At 40.1% G+C, this 19,754-nt stretch overlaps 3 protein-coding genes across 4 annotated transcripts; 1 reads left to right on the top strand and 2 right to left on the bottom strand.

Moving 5' to 3' along the window:
- Positions 1 to 889: 889 nt before the first annotated feature.
- On the bottom strand, positions 890 to 6,225 carry LOC108892591 (protein max-like). Its single transcript, XM_018690243.2, is given in 5 exon segments — positions 890 to 2,278; positions 2,411 to 2,417; positions 2,419 to 2,535; positions 3,618 to 3,725; positions 6,029 to 6,225. Coding segments are annotated over 5 exon segments (453 nt in total). The 5' UTR covers positions 6,065 to 6,225; the 3' UTR covers positions 890 to 2,093.
- Positions 6,226 to 8,109: 1,884 nt separating this feature from the next.
- LOC108892576 (sodium/bile acid cotransporter) lies at positions 8,110 to 12,723 on the top strand. Its single transcript, XM_018690222.2, has 6 exons — positions 8,110 to 8,254; positions 9,975 to 10,411; positions 10,639 to 10,843; positions 11,271 to 11,449; positions 11,951 to 12,150; positions 12,309 to 12,723. Exons 2-6 carry the CDS (start codon positions 10,023 to 10,025, stop codon positions 12,362 to 12,364), a joined length of 1,029 nt encoding a protein of 342 aa, XP_018545738.1. The 5' UTR covers positions 8,110 to 8,254; positions 9,975 to 10,022; the 3' UTR covers positions 12,365 to 12,723.
- Positions 12,724 to 12,774: 51 nt separating this feature from the next.
- On the bottom strand, positions 12,775 to 19,741 carry LOC108892574 (sushi domain-containing protein 4). 2 transcript variants are annotated; one of them, XM_051078210.1, is made up of 11 exons: positions 19,562 to 19,741; positions 18,774 to 18,915; positions 17,490 to 17,681; positions 17,168 to 17,359; positions 16,598 to 16,789; positions 15,885 to 16,085; positions 15,399 to 15,590; positions 14,987 to 15,181; positions 14,782 to 14,914; positions 14,254 to 14,651; positions 12,775 to 14,161 (listed from the first exon to the last, which is right to left on the bottom strand). In XM_051078210.1, the coding sequence occupies exons 2-11, from the start codon at positions 18,889 to 18,891 to the stop codon at positions 14,136 to 14,138; spliced, it is 1,839 nt and encodes a 612-aa protein (XP_050934167.1). In that variant the 5' UTR covers positions 18,892 to 18,915; positions 19,562 to 19,741; the 3' UTR covers positions 12,775 to 14,135. The 2 variants fall into 2 exon arrangements, with proteins under 2 accessions (XP_050934167.1, XP_018545727.1); XM_018690211.2 differs by having other exon boundaries at positions 15,891 to 16,085; positions 19,562 to 19,739.
- Between the last annotated feature and the right edge of the window lie 13 nt (positions 19,742 to 19,754).

Raw genomic sequence — 19,754 nt, 5'->3', positions numbered from 1 at the left:
GAGGTCTGCCTGTGGTTTAGTCGTGGCTTACATCCGCTCTACTTTATTATCATCCCGCTACGTCAAGGTGATGATTCGCGTTCAGCTAGCTCATGCGTTTACAATTTCCTACGGCTGTCGAAGGCAGCATAGCACCTGCATCCTTAAGGAGGATGCCTCCTATAGTGGGAGTGTCAGTTAGGACACATTTCACTGTGCTGAGCCCACAGACTCAGTCTTTAAACAAACAATACAGGAAGGGCTGTGGCCAGGTGTTGTAAATACAGAGATCATGGAAGAGAATAGTCCCAACAGAACTCCACCCACCTAAAAACATCTGACTAGCCATCAAAAACTGACTCCTGCCTTGTATATACATTTGACATATTTTATTCATTTAACCATTTGTTTGGTGGAGAATACCACATGCCTAATTACTTGTCATTTATTTATTATTCTGGCATTAAATCAATTACATTTTTAAAAAACTAAACTTTTTGTTGTCATGTGATGCCTCAGATTTCATGAAATATTACCAAGGATGTGACATATTATGTCCCAAGGGTTAGCCTAAAGAAAGGCACCTGTGTCCTGATGCTTGTAGAAAACAATAACAAACAGAAAATCTGAATCTTCTGTTTATACTGCCGACACCACACTTCAAATATAGCAATGTGATCTAGAAACATTTAAGGGTTTCAGTAAATTATCCCTCTTGGCTGCTTTAACTTCATTAGCAGTCTCCTAAATGTTATTATAGATATTCCATTATTTCATCAACTGGAATCGGAGATGAGTTAATTCCATCACTCAGCTGTTTCCCTCCCACCCAACACACACATAGCACAGTTTAATACCTAACAGTCACTTAGGAAGCATAATGCACAAAAGCGATCACAAATACATCCCAAAAGGATAAAATAGTTTTATTTATAGTCTCATAATAAAGGTATGCCTTAACTTGCAAGACAACCGTTGGCAGTATGTACAACATACCTGTAATTTCCATGGAATGGAACAAACAAATATCGATTACATACACACTAATTTACCTCTGCAAAAAAGAAGGGAAAAAAAAGAAATAGAAACGTTCCCAGCACAGGCAAATATTTCAAGGGAAGGCTTTTCTTTTGCAGAACTGACACCATTTAAGAGTATACAGTGTTATATACTACACACTGACATGAACTTCCATTAACAAAAATAAAGATCACTGCCCTTTAACTGCATTGTGTAACATTCAGTATCCATTGGGGGGATTTTTTTTTTTTTTTAATATACCCACATTTTATTTAATAATAATAAAAAATAGAGGGAAATAAATAGTTGAACCTGTGAAAAATCCACTAAAACAACAGGCCAACTTGTTCATCCTCCTGTGTTCTCTGGAAAATTTCAAGCCAAACATAAGGGAGATCAGACATAAGAATATATATATATATAAGGGTAAGAAATCAATTTTGGTGCATTACTATAAATAGAGGGATTTGATTACACAAACATTTTCAAAGACAAAAAACTTCAGTCACCTACACTGAAGAAGGAGGGTTGCGTCTTGCATAACATACTTTTTTTTTTCAAAAGCAACTTCACATTCTTTTTCTGGAAAAGTATGAATATTAAAAAGGTAAACTACCCCTAATTACCATTTCGTCAAAGGTTGTAGAGTTTGACAACTCCTCCACCAGACTGCAAAGGTTGTTTAAAACAACCAAAAGAAAACAGTTTTTTTTTTTTTTGTCGCTTTACTAAAGCCTCATACCTTGCCATCTCCACATTTGATTATGAATGGTTATCATGAGGTTTGAAAAGCATCAGTCCTTCAAAACTACAGAGCTGCCTCACTTTGGGGAAGGGGAAGGTTCTTTAAAAGTTGATGCTGGGCCAGAAGAGGAGTGACAGGATGCTTGCCAGGTGGAAAATGGAAGGTAGAAGCGTTTAATACACAATAGCACCTCTCTCACGCAGTCTCTGCCTCGCCTCCTGGACTGGTGTAAAGAAGGCAGGACTGAGCGTGTTAAGAGGAGTCAGAGCTGGTGGGCACAGAGAGTCTGTTCGGAGAGCCGAGGGGGCCAGGGAGAGATGCTTGGGGTTGGGGGTGGCGCGACATGAGCCTAGCTGGGCTCCGCGCGCAGCTTCTTTCTGTTGGGTGGTTCGTCCGGCTCTGATTCGGAGCTGGAGTCGGACCCGCCGTCGAAGGCGGACACCGCGCTCCCTTTGCGGTTTGTGTACAAGCTGCTGTCAGAAGAGTAGTTTGTCTGGAGCTGAGTGTTCCCCTTGGCCTTCTCCAGTGCTCGAACTGCAAGCATTCCACATAGGCAGTGAGACAAGTAATACAATGGTTAAGTACCACACTCACTACAAACTGCATATTATAACACTGACACACTGACAACAAAACACATGGTCATAAAAAAAGACCACCACTTACCCTGCTGTCTCCAGCAGTGCATTCTGCTTCTTTAAGTCATCGATGTCTTGCTGGTGGGTATGGTTTTTCCGCCTCATGTACTGAATGTACTCGGTGGCTTTGTCTAGAATCTGTGCTCGGGAAGCCTGTTTAACAGAGTTCTGTCAGCAGAAATTTCAGAGAGCCATGGGGCAATGCTGTAGTGTCTATTTGTTCAGGCAGAACATGTTATTTTTACCTAACAAACTGTACTAAACCAGTCGTGCAGAGATCACAGTCTAGCACATGTATGTATGTTTTTAATCTTGTTTGGTGGTAGAGAGCAAACTTTGCTCAAGTACTTAAGTACAACTTTAAGGTGTTTGTACTTTAACTTTTACTTGAGTATTTAAGACATAGTAACAGATCATTTTTTTATATCAAGATTTTACAAACAAGCACGTGATAAGCTTAAAACACAACACATTATCAAAGACTGAAGCAGTGTTTGAAGTTCTTTTACAAGAAAAACAATGTCTAGCAGTTACACCAAAGAGTGAATTCCCTTCAATTGGTTTAAGTTAAAAGTACCATTTGGTAGAAAGTGAGATTTTCATGTCTTTTTTGATTATAAAGCAAAGTCTAGGTGCTATACAAACAATGTGAAAGTATCAAAATGCTCAATCAACAAAGAAATACACACAGACCATAATAAGAAACACAGCCTGTAGGTTTATTTTTTCTGAAATACTATCCAAACATGACTGTCTGTCTGGCTCATTTCAGCGCAGACAAATAGATCAGCTTTCTCTTTCCTCTGCTTTTAACCTGTGTCAGAGCTGTCAAAGCAGAACATCACTGAATAGCACTGGGTTTGCTGGGTACAAATTGAGATAACTTAAGATAAGGCAGCTGAATATTATGGGCATCTGTTTGCTTTCCTGAAGACATACGAGTAATGCAAACTAGGGAGTGTCCCAATCAGGGATTCTGCCCAGTGTGAATAGTTCACTGGCAAGATCATGAATGAATGGTTGGGATGATTCAATTTAGAGTGGTTGATCTATTCTATTTTCCTTTTCAACTTGGTATACATTTAACGTGGCACATTTTTTAACTTGATCTATGAAAAAGGCTGCTGAGCTAAGGGTACTAACATTATCCCCTTGAATTTAACTTGATGTAGTGTTTCAAGTTTTTTTCTTTTCTGACTTGTGGGATGTAGAAATTACATATATTTTCCTCTCACCTTCTCTCCTTGTAATGCAGGCACAGAATCTCGTAAACTGTGAAAGCTGTCTTTAATGTGGTCCCTGCGTTTGCGCTCCAGCGCGTTATGATGTGCTCGCTTGTCTGCCTGCAAAAGGACAGACAGAGTTTAAACTGGCACTTCTTAAAACACAGGCCATTGACACAAAAACACACAGGATAAAACCGATGATGTCACAGGTTTGTCACTTGATTTCCATGTTATCCTTTTGACACGCAAGAAAAAAAAACAGTGGGAGAACCAAAGCTGCAATATACAAATGTTGCAGCTTTAAATGGCAAATAAGTATCAGCCTTTCTCTTTCACAGGGTGCTTGTGTTCACATGTGGAAATCTCACTTTCCTGACATCATACAGCAGGAGCCTGTGGTGTATGAATACTGTTTACAAGGATGTAGTCTCTGTTTACAGGATCTCAACTGAGTGCGCTGTTTGCTTTCAGTTGCTTCAAGGGTTGGACCAGCATATCCTGACAGTCTCAAACACTTTGTCCTTCACAGTAACTCAGTGTCAACTCCAGTGTCCACCCTCTCTCTGCTGTTTTCATTGGACTGAACAGAACCAACTGATGCCAGGATATCTAATCTTATGCTTAATAAATGTATGCCTATCTGGTTTAAGAGAGAGTTTCAGTCACTAGAGGGCAACAATGTGGCAACATAAAAATGGTCACCATGATTGAAAACATGGTGGAGAAAGTGTCTGCATTTACAGCCTGCTTCTTCAGCACCTGCTGTAGCTTGACAGCCATCAGTCAGTCAGGAGTTAAGGACCAGAGGATGTCTGCCTGAAGGACGAAAAGTTGAAAACTGCATTGATAAATATTGAAAACTGCTGATGAGAACATAGTGTTCTTTCTTGTTAAACCTTGTCATCACTGTGGTTAGAAGCTGCTAGAAGCTGTTTCTTAAAATGATCGATTACACGCCAGTGAATCTGAATGAATTTCTTGGTCATCTTGTTATCATACACTGATCAGAACAACTTGCAGGGTAAAATGTTAAATGTAGCATAGGAAAAGTTAACTGCCAGTCATATATTTTTAATTTAGATATCAATGCACGTTCTTCTGGAAGTGAACATCATTTAAGAAATATGCCAATTATTAGATATTATATACAGATATATCAAATCAATGAAAAAACAAACGATCCCTGTCCCTTTAACTGTGAGTGATCTAAGAAAGACCACCAAGATGAATTGTCCTGCAGCATTAGATATATACAACAGCCTGGACTTAACTGTGTATACACAATATATGATCATTGTGGTTCTAAGATGAATCCAGCTTTATCAGTCCATGTCTCTGCAACGTATGTTGCGAGATCGAGGATAAATACATGCTCATCAAAACACCACAGTGTATTTATGGGCTACTAAACGTATTTTAAAAGGTCCAGGGAGCTGCAGGGGAATAACAGTCGAACCTGGCAGGTTCTTAATCGACAAAACATAACGACATGTTCACAGGCGTCTCCAGCGTCCTGCTGACGTTACAGGCAACTGCACGACAGCGTAAAGCTAATGTGGAAGGGAGGTTTGCCAATACGAGACTACGCACACCGAGTACTTTATACATCTTAAGCAGTTCATGTTTGCTACATTAGCCATGTGGGTGAAAGGACATTATTTACTGATAAAAATTACGTCCACAAACCTGAAGTTTAAACATATACGGAGGGAATGTGTCATTTTAACCTGCTAGCTGCACAACACGTCTCCTAAATATAGCTAGGCTGACGTGAAGGGATTACCCCTTTATCCGTAAAATAGAAATAAGAGCTGCATAAAGTATTCTAAGCACAGCCAGGACGACCTCATTAAAGCCAAATATCGAGTTTTATTTTGTTTTAAGAAGGGACAGCACTGTTCAAACATCCCCCTCGTCGTTCACCTCTCACTTGAGCTGACCTTGCCTGTAGCAGTTTTTACCAGTTTAGCTGCTGTTTTTAACTGTCGCATCACGTTATTCACATGTCTGTAGCTTCAGCTTCAACACACAGCGAGTTTTTAAGCTAGTGTGCTTTACAAGATATCTGACTCCTATTGACTGCAGCAACATGGACGACCAGCAGGGAGTACTGTCAATGTATTAATACAACTTGGTGATGTCTTAAGCTAAGCTGCCTCAATGTCGAACAGCTTTAACGCAACGAAACCACGCAACTTGTTCAACCGCTAAACTGCCACCTACAAACCATTCGGCCAGCTCTCTATAAAATATTTTTTTTCTAACATCTATCTTCCTGTTTGTCTTGAAATACAGTATTAGCCGAGAACGCCTGCTAGCTCGTTAGCTAGCTCAGTCAGATAGCGTAGGTTGACTGGAATGTTATGAAGTTGGCTAACAAACTGTGGCTAGCTACTTCTAAAGGAAACTAAACCACATACATCGCTGTCGACTTCGATGTCATCGTTTTCGCTCATTCTTCGGTAAAAACAAAAAGGTGTGTGAGAAAAGAAAACAAGCAGCTGTCAAAACAAAGTGCTGCGACAACTGGAGGCAAATAATAACATGTAGCACGGAGCTCTGCTACGGCAGAGACATGACGATCAACGGTCTGTCTACACGTGATTCGCCTACACATGGAAGGGAAAACATACACTGCGCAAGCGCGACAAAACAAAGGCCAGGTGGGTAATGAAGTCATTCGCTGACAAGCAGCCTGCGTATGCACTGGTGCAGTTTCTGGAAATTGACCTACATTTCCCACAAGCCCACGGACTTGGACGCGCCCACCATAATATACCGTTACCACCATAATAACCTCCTACAAGTTGCAAACACTGCAGCCTCAGGACCTTCAGTGTATTTATCTAATGGATCACTATGTTCTTTTATTTTATTTTTTGTCACAGTTTTTAAACTTTATATATTAGGGAAAAAAACATGCATTAAAACACATGCTTTAAACATATGCGATCATATTTGATGTGACATGCCTTTCATGAAAACATGATTCTGTGGTGTTAAGGACCAAAGTGCACTGTGCTAAAGTCTGCTGTTTCACTGCTCATTGTCAGCAGGGTAGTGTGCTACAATAACCAGGCTCTTCGCTCAGTATATGATTATGAGGCCAGATGGTGGCCTAGCTCACTTTGGCTGCCCTCCCCCACTCACCATCCATTGCTGCACACTTGCCTCCATAGGACCTTTAAATAGATTCTGCAGCCAGTTATCACTGCATATAAACCTACTGCAGCACTGCATAGATGCACTCTGTTATCAGGGTTTTGTCTTCTCTGATCTTTAAAAAAACAAAAAAAGATACACCTAGATTGTTGTTTCATTATTTCTGTAATGTTGATGCCAATACAGAAATATTGTGTGATACAGATCACTGTACATTGCTTGTCTTGTATATAATTGATTCTTGCTTTTTAGGTCCTCAGTCCTTTCTGCCTCTCTATCTGCCAGTTTACAAGCCAGCACAGTTTTAAATGCTGATATTTATCAAATAAAAATGCCTTTATAAATCCACAAAATCTTACTTTTTAAATTCTTTGATTGCCCTCTGTGCTTCCCATAACCTTTCTCAACACCTGCTTTTTGTTCATTTTCGGATTCATTCATTTTGCATCTGCAATTTTATTGATCACATTTATTCCCATTTATTTCCATCTGTTGGTGTTCAATTTAGAACAGCAGTTTCATTATTGAACAAGTTCTAAGCTGCACTATAATCTGTCCAAGTCAAGCTTCACCCTTGTAGACCAAAATGTCTCCAGTCTTCACTCCTGTCCACCCTCTCCTCATCGCCCTTACAACTCACTGTAAGTTTGTTATTTGACTTTTACTGCCCTTTGGGAAAGGTTCTTTTGCCCTCACCCTCTTCCAGACATATGGTCTTAAGAGGTTTAAGTAATTTTAACTAACTTCTATGTATGTTGAGGAAGCCAGTTAACATAACTCAAGATCAAGAGATTCCAGCACGTGATGCTCACTGAGATTTGCAGGATGTGGTCCCCTTTAACTCTGACCTAATCTCTACTGCACCTTAGAGATTAGAGTAACAACATTTGAGGCATCCAAATCTGTTGTGTGAACTGTGAATAAAAGGTTTTGGTATACAAAGCACCCCAGTCTCATAACAACAGTGGGGCCCCTTTTAAGGGACTCTGGCAGGCAAACTCATTCCTCTGCTGGTTGCATAATATTAATTGCAGGTCTGTTTACACATGCAAGTGAGGCTAAATGAATGCAGCTCCTCCTTAGTGGTACAGAATCACACATTACTGAGCCCAGCGATGGTAAAGTTTCCCACGGTGCCCCCTGAAAAAAGAAAAAAAAATTTACAAAGAAACAACTCACTTTTCGGACAGGAAATGATTTCCAGTACATGGCTCAAAAGCTGGATTTGCTGGAAATCTGCATCACGCACAAACGTAAAAACATGCCAGAAGGAAGTTCCTCAGAATGTGTTTTTAACATTACACTTCTGGAGTCAGCTGCAGTGATTACAAGTATCATGCTTTTACACACCCATGTGACAGAAAGGGGAGGGCAGGGGTTCCAGACACAGAGAAAAGGAGTTCGGCACAAAAAAGTGAGGAGAGATGCACACAAGTGTGTAAGGGAGCACAGTTTGAAGCTGGAGAAGCTGGACTGAAATGAAGGTAACATTATTACTCATCCTATTATTATAATATCTAATATATTTACTTTTAAAGAGAAAGGAAAGTAGTTTGTAATAAAAGAATATATCAGGCAGTGCAACAGTATGGCTCCTTTATGTGTGTTTAGTTAATTGTTAGCGTGTATCTGCAGGAGATTTGTTGATTTTATCAGAATTATAAAATAATGCCACTGAATTTAATTCCTAATCGCTTAAGAACTTTTCCTAAATATGCCCTGTTTGATTGCCTTGATTCTTATTTTATCAATTAGCTATTTTTTAACCTGTAAAGGAGTCATAACTAATTTACAGGTCTCAATCTAAGGTTGCAGCAAATCATTCATTAAACATTTCTAATTATTTACCGGGACAGGAGGAAAGCTAGACACTTAATCTGTAATGTGGCCACAGCACACTGACCTTAAACAGTGGTTTGAGGTTGGTGGCATTTTTTTTTTTTTTTTTTTTGTGTAGCCACTTTTTGTCACTGTGCAAACCATGACAAGGCTGACACTACCATATTCAGTTCTTTTCAAAATCACCTCAATACATTTTTAATATAAAAGTCCATAGAACAGTAATTTTTATTTTTAATTTATGCATGATGTGTTCAATTACTTTGTTGAAAATATTCAAAATTGCATCTACTCTTCTGCACTCATTGAAATATCCAGATTTATCAACATGCAAATGTTGTTGATTTCAAAAGTTTAACTCCTGGCTACAAAATCTCCTCCAAATCGGTTGCAGTGTTAAAAAACCCTGCTTTTGCGCACACATCTTAAACTCAGATTTAAAGTGAGTGCAGGGAAACTTTCCCCTTGTCTCCACATACATTTTCTGCACAGTGAAGGTCAAACATTCAAATAAAGTAACAATAAGCAAAATCGAGTGGAGGAGGGCTGTAATGCATCCATGATGTCTACATCTGCAGGGTTAAACTGCTGCGAGTGTCACTGTCTGTAAACATCAACAATATTGTGTATTCTTGTTAGTACTGTATTTACAGCATTAGCAATAATCAGATATCAGCTGCCTTGCAAGTCTGAGAATTAAAATATCTGTGGAACACTAAAACAATTAATCCGCAGGTGAAAACAGACCCAAACAAATGCACTATTTAGTCCTGTTTGAGTTTGTGAATTATTACAGTGGCTAACTGTTTTGAGGGAAATAATTAAACCTTTTTTAAAAATTAAGTTGTAGATTTGTGGCCAGTTTGCAAAGATTTACTAATGTAGAAGGAATTAACAGGCTTGAGGCTGAGTGCCACAAAAAGGCTGGGAAGGTTTGAAAATATTAAAAGATGGACTAATGCAATGATGGTTTTATTTTTTTCATGGAATTTGACAATAACAAAATTAGAGAGTGCTGCCAGCCTTATCCTTTATTAACCACTAGAAGAACTATGACATTATTTGTTTCATAATTATTTTATTTCAGATAGCAGGTGGCTCAAAGTTGTTAAATGAAAAACACACAAAGGGCAGCTATAACATTCTTTGCCTGAAGGTGGGGCAAATGCTAAAATTACAGCAGATGTTCCTTTCTTTGCCTGTAGGTGGCGACATGTCCAAGTCTAAATTGTTAGTAGATCATTCATTTCATTCACCAAATTCTGTGTAGTTTAGGATGAGCTATCTGAAATTCTATAATAACCAGTCTCAAATTTGAATTCCTTTGCCATATACTGTATGTATTTCATTTGCTTTGTGTGACAGGTGAAAGCCACAGAACGGTAATCACACAGTAACAGGTTGAGCACCACAATGAACGTGACAGAGGTCTACGAGGGAATGGTAGGCATGTATAGAGCGGGAAATGTTTCTGGCAATGGAAGCATGGCTACCCTGAACAGCCCCTCCCCCTTGAACAAAATCATCAGTATCTTCAGCCTCGTCATCCTCTTCATCACCATGATATCCCTCGGCTGTAGGATGGAGATTTCCAAAATCAAGGCCCATGTCCTCAAGCCAAGAGGAATAGCCATTGCGCTGCTGGCCCAGTTCGGCATCATGCCCCTCACTGCTTTCTGTCTGGCCAAATTGCTGGAGATGGATCCAATGAGGGCTGTGACTGTGCTGGTGTGTGGCTGCTGTCCAGGGGGATCCTTATCAAACATTTTTGCCCTGGCCATTAAGGGTGACATGAACCTCAGGTAAACCCGTATTGATGTATTGATTCTCGTCTTGTAGGAAGATTACAAATGGCTGCGATAATCTACTGTTTGAGCTGCGTTAGCACAACTTGCTGTTGTCAACACTTCTGTCAATAAACAGAAACACACAAAACAAGAGCCTTGTTTTGCATGTACCATCTGAGCACATTAATATTTCAGACATGTTAATCTAATAATGTTTCTTCTCCTCTCTGACGCCCTCCCAGCATAGTAATGACCACTTGCTCCAGCTTCGCAGCCCTGGGCCTGATGCCTCTGCTGCTCTACATCTACTGCCAGAACTTCCCCGGCCTGGAAAACGCTGTCCCGTATGGAGGCATCATGACGGCTCTCGCACTCACCCTGGTGCCTTGCTCCATCGGCATCCTCATTAATCACTACAAGCCAAATTACTCAGCAGTGGTCACAAAAGTGAGACCTGAAATCTGCCTTGCATTAAACACACACATCATGAGAACAGCCATTTGAATTAATAACAGGACCTTGAAAACTGAGGCAGTTACAAGAAATTCACCCCTCACTGACGGTTTTTATTTACCCTGGTACTTTTCCTGCCATGACACATCTAAATGTCAAATAGAGGGAGAGAGAGGACAAAAAGTTTTGTTCGCCAGAACTATTAATCACATGGTGTGGGTGTAATTTGTGGTCCAAATAAAACAGGAACGTATGTGCAACAGGAAACCATAGTCCCTTAATTCTGAGCATGATGCTTCCAGATGATTTCTGGAAATAGGGAAGAAAGGACTCATGTTCTTGTGTTCAGATACACTCAACATGTAAGGGAGCAAAATGGACTCTTGTAATGTACTTTCACTCACACTGCCCTTCTCGACAGGCTGGTGTCGGTATCCTGGCAGTAGCTGGCATCATACTTCTCACCCTGGCTGCCATTGCAGTCAAAGACGTTCTGTGGTTGGCCCTCACAGCGGATATTGTGGGGACGGCTGCACTGATGCCACTCATTGGCTTTTTGCTGGGATATGTCATGTCCGTCATGTGCAGACTCAATGCTCAGTAAGTGACACTACATATACCTATGTTTAATAACTATATACTGCACTATGTCTTGCAGTATATTTAATGTACTTTACTGTTTTGAACTAAAGAAAAGAGCTGCCAACAAAGAGAAAGCAACATGTTTTTTCAAAGATTATTTATGTTTATTCTTATTTATGAATGTCTCAACACCATCCACATATATTTTACATCTTTGCAGTTGTGAAGGGGTCCCTCCTTTTCCTTTTTGCTCCTTCGGGAGAACTGTAAACATTACTTATTCCTCCTACTTGTTAAGGAGTGTTTTTATATTGCAATAGACTGACTTTTACTTCCTTCTGTCTTGTGAAAATAGTTCAACATAGACTTTTAATTAACTGTCTAAATAGTAAACAAAATGCATAAAAGTGAGAAATAACCCTGTTACTTCAAGACAACTCATCCAGTTGCAATAAAACTGGTGCATTTTAGTATCAAATCAAAATAATGTCATGTCTAAACTGACAAATGACTTTTCAGATGCAGCAGGACCATCTCCATGGAGACAGGGTGTCAAAACATCCAGCTGTGCTTTGCCATCCTAAAGGTGGCCTTTCCCCCCGAGGTCATCGGACCCATGTATTTCTTCCCCCTGATATACATCACATTCCAGTCTACGGAGGCCCTTCTCCTGGCCCTGTGCTTCAGATGTTACCAAAAATTCAAGGCACCAGCTGAGGGTAAATGTCACAGCTGCCTGTGTGTGTGTTTTTCGAGAGCAGGGTGGGGGGGGGTAGGTAGGTGGGTGGTCACATGAGCACAGGCTGTCTCTCCACACGTTTGTTGCCCTTGATCTTTTGAATTCACATCAAACAACTATCATCTTTTTCTCACACAGATGCAAAAGTATACCAGAATGTTGACGTTAAACAAGAGGAGGAGAAGCAGCCATGACAGCATGACAGACGACAGCCTCTCCTCTCCCTGGAGAGAGAATATGAGAGCAGCTGAATCCTATTTACTGAGGATGTAGCTATGCATTCAGTGACCTCACTGTCTCTTCACTCAGGCCTGTTACTAGCAAAAAATCATGTGCCACAACTAATACTTCACTTACTTAAATACTTTACTTAACAAAACCACAGATTGTAAATGTTGAAGTAGGGAGTTGATTAATAACGAGATTTTGTATTTATATTTTTGTATTCAAAACGTTATGGCTGAGTCAGTTTTAGTACACGTTTGATTTTGACAATAAATTGTTGATGTGTCATTTCCTGTTAAAGACTTCAATTAAAATGAGTTAAACCTGACAGAGAGGTTACTCTCAGATGTGAAAAGCAGTCTAATGAAAAGTCAGGCAATTTGAACATCTCAAATAATATTTAATTAAAATGATCATATGGTATATACAGAGCAAACTTAATTTAAAACTTTTTACATATATTAAAATACCATCTTCACAAAAAGAAAAAAAAATCCTTTCCCCAGTCCATAAGTAAACTCAATGGACAGTCAAACGAAGTGAACACTGACATTACACTAAGCTATACACTTACTCATTTTTTGTGTTGAATCTTCCCAGCCACTTTTATAGTGTCACATATAACGTGCCTGCAGTAGAACTCAAACTGAAGCGGCAGAATTAAAAGATCTTTTTTTTTTTAACATTTCCAAGAGCTGTGGAAGCATCAAAAGAAGCCATGGCTGATCAACAGCGTTCTGGACAACAAATAAATAAAACACACATTTTAGTTTCCTGACTTCAAACAGGATTTTCCAAGCAGCCTGAATAAATTAAGAAGATAATATTTTCTGGTGTACAAATGATGTGTCTGACAAAGCCACACCTAATATCACTAAGCAGTGGAGGCATTTAACTGACATTCATTTTTAAAATTCCTTATTGTACATATTATAGATACCTGTGCATAGAAGTGGAAAGCTAAGGCCATTGGGGGAAATGGTACAAGGAGGAGAATACATTTGGAGATGTAACTCTCTGTAGGGATGTAATGTGTTGAATGCAGGCCCCCGAAAAAATAAGTCACTTAAAATGTTTGCCCTCAATCCAATGAAAATTGCAGCAGAGTGATCCCTTGGGTGGACAAGCAGCCATATACTGTACAGTGACAAGTGGAATGATGTAAGTAACACCTTAAATAATGATAATCACAAAAAGACAATGTTATGAGTGAACATGACTTGGACAACAATCTAGATTACTTGGCCTTCATGCATCTTTTCCAAAGTGTGTCTTAAGTGGTGTGATATGATGTGTGGTTAAAGAAAAGTAACAGTAAACAAGACATTGATGAGATTATTCGCTCCCAAATGAGTTTGCAGCTTTGCCCATTCATCTGAAATACATCAGTCATTTTTTTTCAACAACCTATAAAGACACATTCCTTCAGCGGTGCATGTTCCTTTCTGTTTTTGTCCTACATTTTCAAACTGAGCTTCAGACATTAGACATACATACACAGTGTAGGAATTCCTATAAAAAATGTAAGCATGTATGTACATGTGAATCTCTTCTCTGTTCTCCTTTGGGATAGTCAGAGGAACTGTTCTGAGTGACTCACAGCTTCACTCAGAGCCTCTTTAGCCAGGCTGGTCTGTGTTGACAGCTGTGTTGACAAACTCTCAAGAGGCATCCCACTCACCAGTACAGGTCAGAAGCAACTCTGGTTGTCTCGGGTAAGTCCAAAGGCTGTGACATGTTTCAGGCCTCTTTCAGCAATGGCATATCTGTAGAAAAAGATTTATATGATAAAAAGGTCTGCATCAGTACAGAGTGGGGACTTTAAATAAGTAAAAAGTATATATGAAGAGAGTTTTACCATCAGAGTAGTCCATCTCAGAGTCCAGAGACAGGCTGTGTTGGTCGCTGCCTGCAGACGGCCTTCTTTGCGAGGATGAAGGAGCTGTAGCGCCTGCGTGCTCCAGAACCCAGGTAGAGGCTGAGGGTGAGGGTGATGAGGAGGATGAGGATGGAGGTACGGGGTGGACGACAGCCATCTCTGAATGCTGCTGTTTGAGGGAAGAAGGCCTAGAGGTTCCAGCCTCTGGCGCTGTGGCGTGCTGACCCTCAGACAGCACTATTTGGACACGAGACTCGGAGCTGAGAGCTGAGGCTGAGGCTCCACCACTGCTCACGGCCTCCTCGTACGAGGGCAGAGTGACCTGAACTCCTTCCACCATGATGGACACGGGCTGACCGGACACCCCCTGATCACGTCTAGGTGTGGAGGACCGGGGGAAAGTTCAAATCTGTCAATGTCTGTTACCTCTGAGATAAGTTTCCACAATGTAGTAAGTTTACCACAGCCTGTGGTAGTGAACAAATGTGACTTTGAAGGCAAACTCACCGATGGAAGGACTTGAGTTTTGGCTGTAGAAGTACAAACAGCACCACAAGGAGCAGGATGAGGGCCACTGAGCTGGCTGTGGATGCCACTATGGACAAGGCGGGCATCCCCAGTGGTAAAGTTGGATCACGGTCTATGAGACATAAACAACTGACTCAGTGTAGAACTTTGTAATTATCAATCTAATTATTGATGTAATCTTTACCTTGCTCCATGAGGCAGCTGAGCTTCATTTGGCTATCCCATTCCCCATACTGACAGGTAAGGTATTTATAGTCTCCCTTCAGAATATAACCTTCATCACAGAAATATTCAATCACAGTGCCATGAGAAAGTCTTTGGCATGGGGAGGGGTGGCAGGTGTAGCCTCCATTCTCTGGCTCATATGGAGGCTGGCATACTGTCCGTGGAGAGAAAGAAATGCAAGGAAAATATCAGTATTATATGTTGTTTTCTCTTAGCTATCAGTGGAATCAAAGAACAACTAAAAGCCAGTGCTCAGCTTCAGTCTTTAAAGACCTCAAACCAAGTCATCTCAGACTTAAATTGTAATAGCTGCATTAAAACCATTACAAAATCAGAACTGTAGACAGTATATTATAAGGCACTGTATTTACCGTCACTGCGTACGCAGCGAGGAGGTTCAGAGGACCAATGTCTTTGTGCACTGCAGGTGAGGATGCTGGGTCCGTCTAGCAGGTAACCAGGGTCACAGCTGTACTGCAGTACTGTGCCCACAGAAAACAAGCTCCTGTTGGTGTCTGTCAGATTAGTTGAGCCATGCTGCACAACGGAGGGTCTTATACAACCTTAAAAAGGGACAACAAATAAAAATACAGTTAATATCTGTAATTAATCAACAAACAAATATAGGCTTTGTTATATAGCACTTTTGATTTTTAAAAATCCTTAAAAGGTGCTTTACAGAACTAAATAAAACAGATAAAAGATTTTTTTTTTTTTAAATGACGGTTAAAATAAATAAGAATAGACCCCAACATAAAAAGGCTGAAGTCCGTGAGACAAATAAACATTTGACATGGTTATCTATAGCAAACTTTGTAACTACTTGTATAATAATTCAAATGTGTCAACTAATCTACCTTTACCTTGCTCCATGAGGCAGGTGACTGGCATTAGGTTGTCCCATTTCCCATATTGACATGTACGGTATTTATAGTCTCCCTTCAGAACATAACCTTCATCACAGAAATATTCAATCATGGTGCCATGAGAAAGTCTTCCGCATGGGGAGGGGTGGCAGGTGTAGCCCCCATTCTCTGGCTGATATGGGGACTGGCATACTGTCCATGGAAAGGAAGAAATCCAATAAATACAAATAAACTCCAGGGCTATATATTATTTTACTATGGTGTCAATATCTGCTTGTAATAAAACTTTACTTTGTCTTCATCCACAGATAGCCTTATTATGCCACAATCTGGGTACCCTGTTGGTCTTAATGTCTATTTTTGTTATCACAGTTGATAGATGTTGATTTAAAACACAAAATGCATCTCTCAACTCCTGTGGAGTTGGTTTGGTTTGTGTGAGCAGAGCTCCAACGTGTCTCTGACAGTATTTGCAGGAAAAGTTATTGCTCAATCCAAATGAATGTTATTAATGTAAACAAACTGCAGTTTAACATAACAGATGTAAATACTAACAGAAAATACATACACTTGGTTTGAAAATGAAATTGAAATTAATATTGGCAATTAAGTTGAAAATAAAAATGTATGAAAAATTCCAAACTATAAAACACGATACCTCTATTATTTAATGCAGACTGCACTATAACAAGATTTGTCTTTACCGTCATTGCGTGTACAGCGAGGAGGTTCAGAGGACCAGTCTCCTAACGAAGTACAGGTTAGGATAGTGGGTCCGGCTGGCAGGTAACCTGGGTCACAGCTGTACTGCAGTACTGTGCCCACAGAAAACAAGCTCCTGTTGGTGTCTGTCAGATTAGTTGAGCCATGCTGCACAACAGAGGGTCTTATACAACCTTAAAAAGGGACAACAAATAAAAATACAGTTAATATCTGTAATTAATCAACAAACAACAGGAAGGTTTTGTTTATATATCACATTTAAAAACATTGTTACAAAGTGATTTATAGGTAAAAGAGTTTAACAGATAATAGAGATAAAAATTGAACCAAAAAAAACCTAGCAATTAAAATAACTAAGAAAAGAGCTTGACACAATTAGTAAGTATAAATTAAGACACTAGCCTTCACAGCTGTTAAGACCATCTCTTTGACTGGCTGATTTAGCAACAAAATACACTTTTTTTGGATAAAGGCATTATTTTACTGACAGGTGGATGTTCATGACCAGTCCATAAACCTAGAGATAGACCTGAGCTTGAGGACTGACCAACCTTGGGTTACACAATTGATCTCCATGGGGCCGTCCCACTGCCCATCCTGACAGGTCAGGTAGTTATAGTCTCCACTGAGAACAAAGCCTTCATCACAGAACAGCTCGATCACAGTGCCGTGCGCAAACATTCGACAGGGGGATGGGTGGCAGATGTAGCCCCCATTCTCAGGTTTGGTGAGGGGTAGACATGCTGATGGGGAAATAAAAATAGTGTTTTTAGTAAAAATGTCTAAAAATCTAAAACCTGAGTAAAAAGTTAAATTTTTTACTTGTGAAAGCATAATGTGAAAGTGTGGTCAGTGGTCGACAGAATATCTTACCACCGCTGCGTATACAGCGAGGAGGTTCAGAGGACCAGCGTCCCAGCGTGGTGCAGGTGAGGATGCTGGGTCCGTCTGGCAGGTAACCAGGGTCACAGCTGTACTGCAGTACTGTGCCCACGGGGAATGAGCCCCTGTTGGTTTCTGTGAGGTTTACCCAGCTGTTCTGGACCATGTATGGCCTCACACATCCTGGGAAAAGAAGACGAGAGAAGAACAAATTCTGTGACACTAGTAAGATTTTTTTGTAAAATTAGGAAAAACAAACGTTTTTATAATACATAATACAGACACTGAATAACCTATGGTAACCATCTATACTATAAAGGCTTTGCATTATTATGCACATACATTACACCCCACAAAACAAAGATATTCAACTGTACCAACAACAGTCTTACAGCTTTACTGCTAGGGCAGTAAATTATTCTGTTCTTATAGAATACAGAATGGGTCATGGGATCAACAAATTTTTATTCATCCTATTATATTGATATCACAATATTGTGTGTAAGTGGGAAATCTATGGTGCAAGAATGGTGGAAAAGGAAAAGTTAATGGGTTACCACATTCAGTTTAATCTTTTATTGCAACTATATGGCAATGCAGCTATATTTCATAATGCCGATACAAATATAGTGGATCATATGTGTTCCAGGGGCTCCTGGTTCAACTTTATTTAATCTACTGCAAGTTAATTTCTTTGGTCTGATTAGCTGCAACACCAACTTGGTCTGCCATGATGTAGTACAGTCAGAGGTGTGATTCATCTCTAGGTGACATTTTAACCACAATAGCATATCTTTTTTTCATGCCAATATAATAGCCCAACTGACTCCAACATAAGAATGTACAAAAGCTGATAATGTATTCCAATTCTCTTCAGATTGTTTGAAAAACAAAACAAAAAAACAGCTGAGGTCTTGCTTGAAGTGTAGTTCAAAAGCAGTTAAATTACATATATCATTAGTACACTACACTATAAGCATGATATTTAGACACCATAGTAATGTCAGTTGGGGTTGTTTTGGCGCTGTACTAGATAAATATGCTATGTCAAAATGAAATCACTCTTGAGAGTCTGCTCATTGAGTCTCCACCATGCAGCACAAGAAGCTATACACACTATCAGCATCAGTACTCTCTGACCTATTTGGTCTGTGTCATGACAAAGCTGTTTTGATACTGTCTCTTAAGCAAATAAAGTACAGGTTAATACAATACAGACATAACCCAGAAAGCCTTGTACTGTTGGAAGGCACAACCATAAATGCTGCATCTTACCTGACCCTTGCCCAGTGGACAGTACAGTCAGTCCCAGCAGCAACAAGAAAAACCGTTTAGTGGCTGAGGTGCGGGCCAAAAGTGCTTTTGATATTGACTCTATCATTCCATTGCACATCTTCCCCTGCAGAGTCAACTCAACCTGGTATGATCAGAAAATCAGGTTATTACAAAGATATAAATATGGCATGATCAAAAGGCAGTACCCCATAGCCTTGACCATATGCTGACACCTGCCTGGCGCAGGTACTCCGCAGAGCTTGGGCAGCTGCCAGCGAAATGGGTGTGAGTGTGGGACAGTGGTACAGTGACAGAACTGAGAGGAAAAACAACATGAATGGTGCTGTAAGCATTTAGCAAGCTCGCGTCAGTTGGAAACTGACGCCAATTCCGCTCGCCAATACAATGAATTATCAACGTTAGCGAAGCATTCATCTCAGCTATTCGCATCTGCAACAAAAAATAAAACTAACGTTGGTTCTGAATGGTTCCGTCTATGCGGCTACACACCCATTTTCACTTCTTCCTTATTAGCTGTGATAGCTGAGTTTGACAACGTTACAGCGAGCAAGGCCAACAAAAGATACTGCATATACATACCGGGCATATAATGTTGATAATAACAAGCCAACATCTGTGCTACGACCTATACATGGTTAATATCCAACAGAGCTCTTCATAGCTGATTTTCACTGTTAGATTTGCTGCCTGATATAATCAATATTACCCTTCTTAATTTGCTAATGCTAGCTGGACATTAAAATGGCTCGTTTGTTAACGTCACCTACCACAAAAGCACGGCCTCGAAACCTCCAGCTTTTCACGCTGCAGTCTTTTACCAACAATATGTCAGCTACACCGAAGACATCTGAAATTACTGCAGAAACAACAAAAATATTATTCAACAAGCTGAGCGGTACTACTACAGCTAACCGCTAGCTAGCTCCCTAATGGCTAACTTGTTACCCGTTACGCTAGCTA

Source organism: Lates calcarifer, linkage group LG19, assembly GCF_001640805.2.
Source record: "Lates calcarifer isolate ASB-BC8 linkage group LG19, TLL_Latcal_v3, whole genome shotgun sequence".
Lineage (NCBI taxonomy): Eukaryota > Metazoa > Chordata > Actinopteri > Centropomidae > Lates > Lates calcarifer.
Note: the sequence above shows the minus strand (reverse complement) of the source record. Positions and strands in the feature narration are given on the sequence as shown.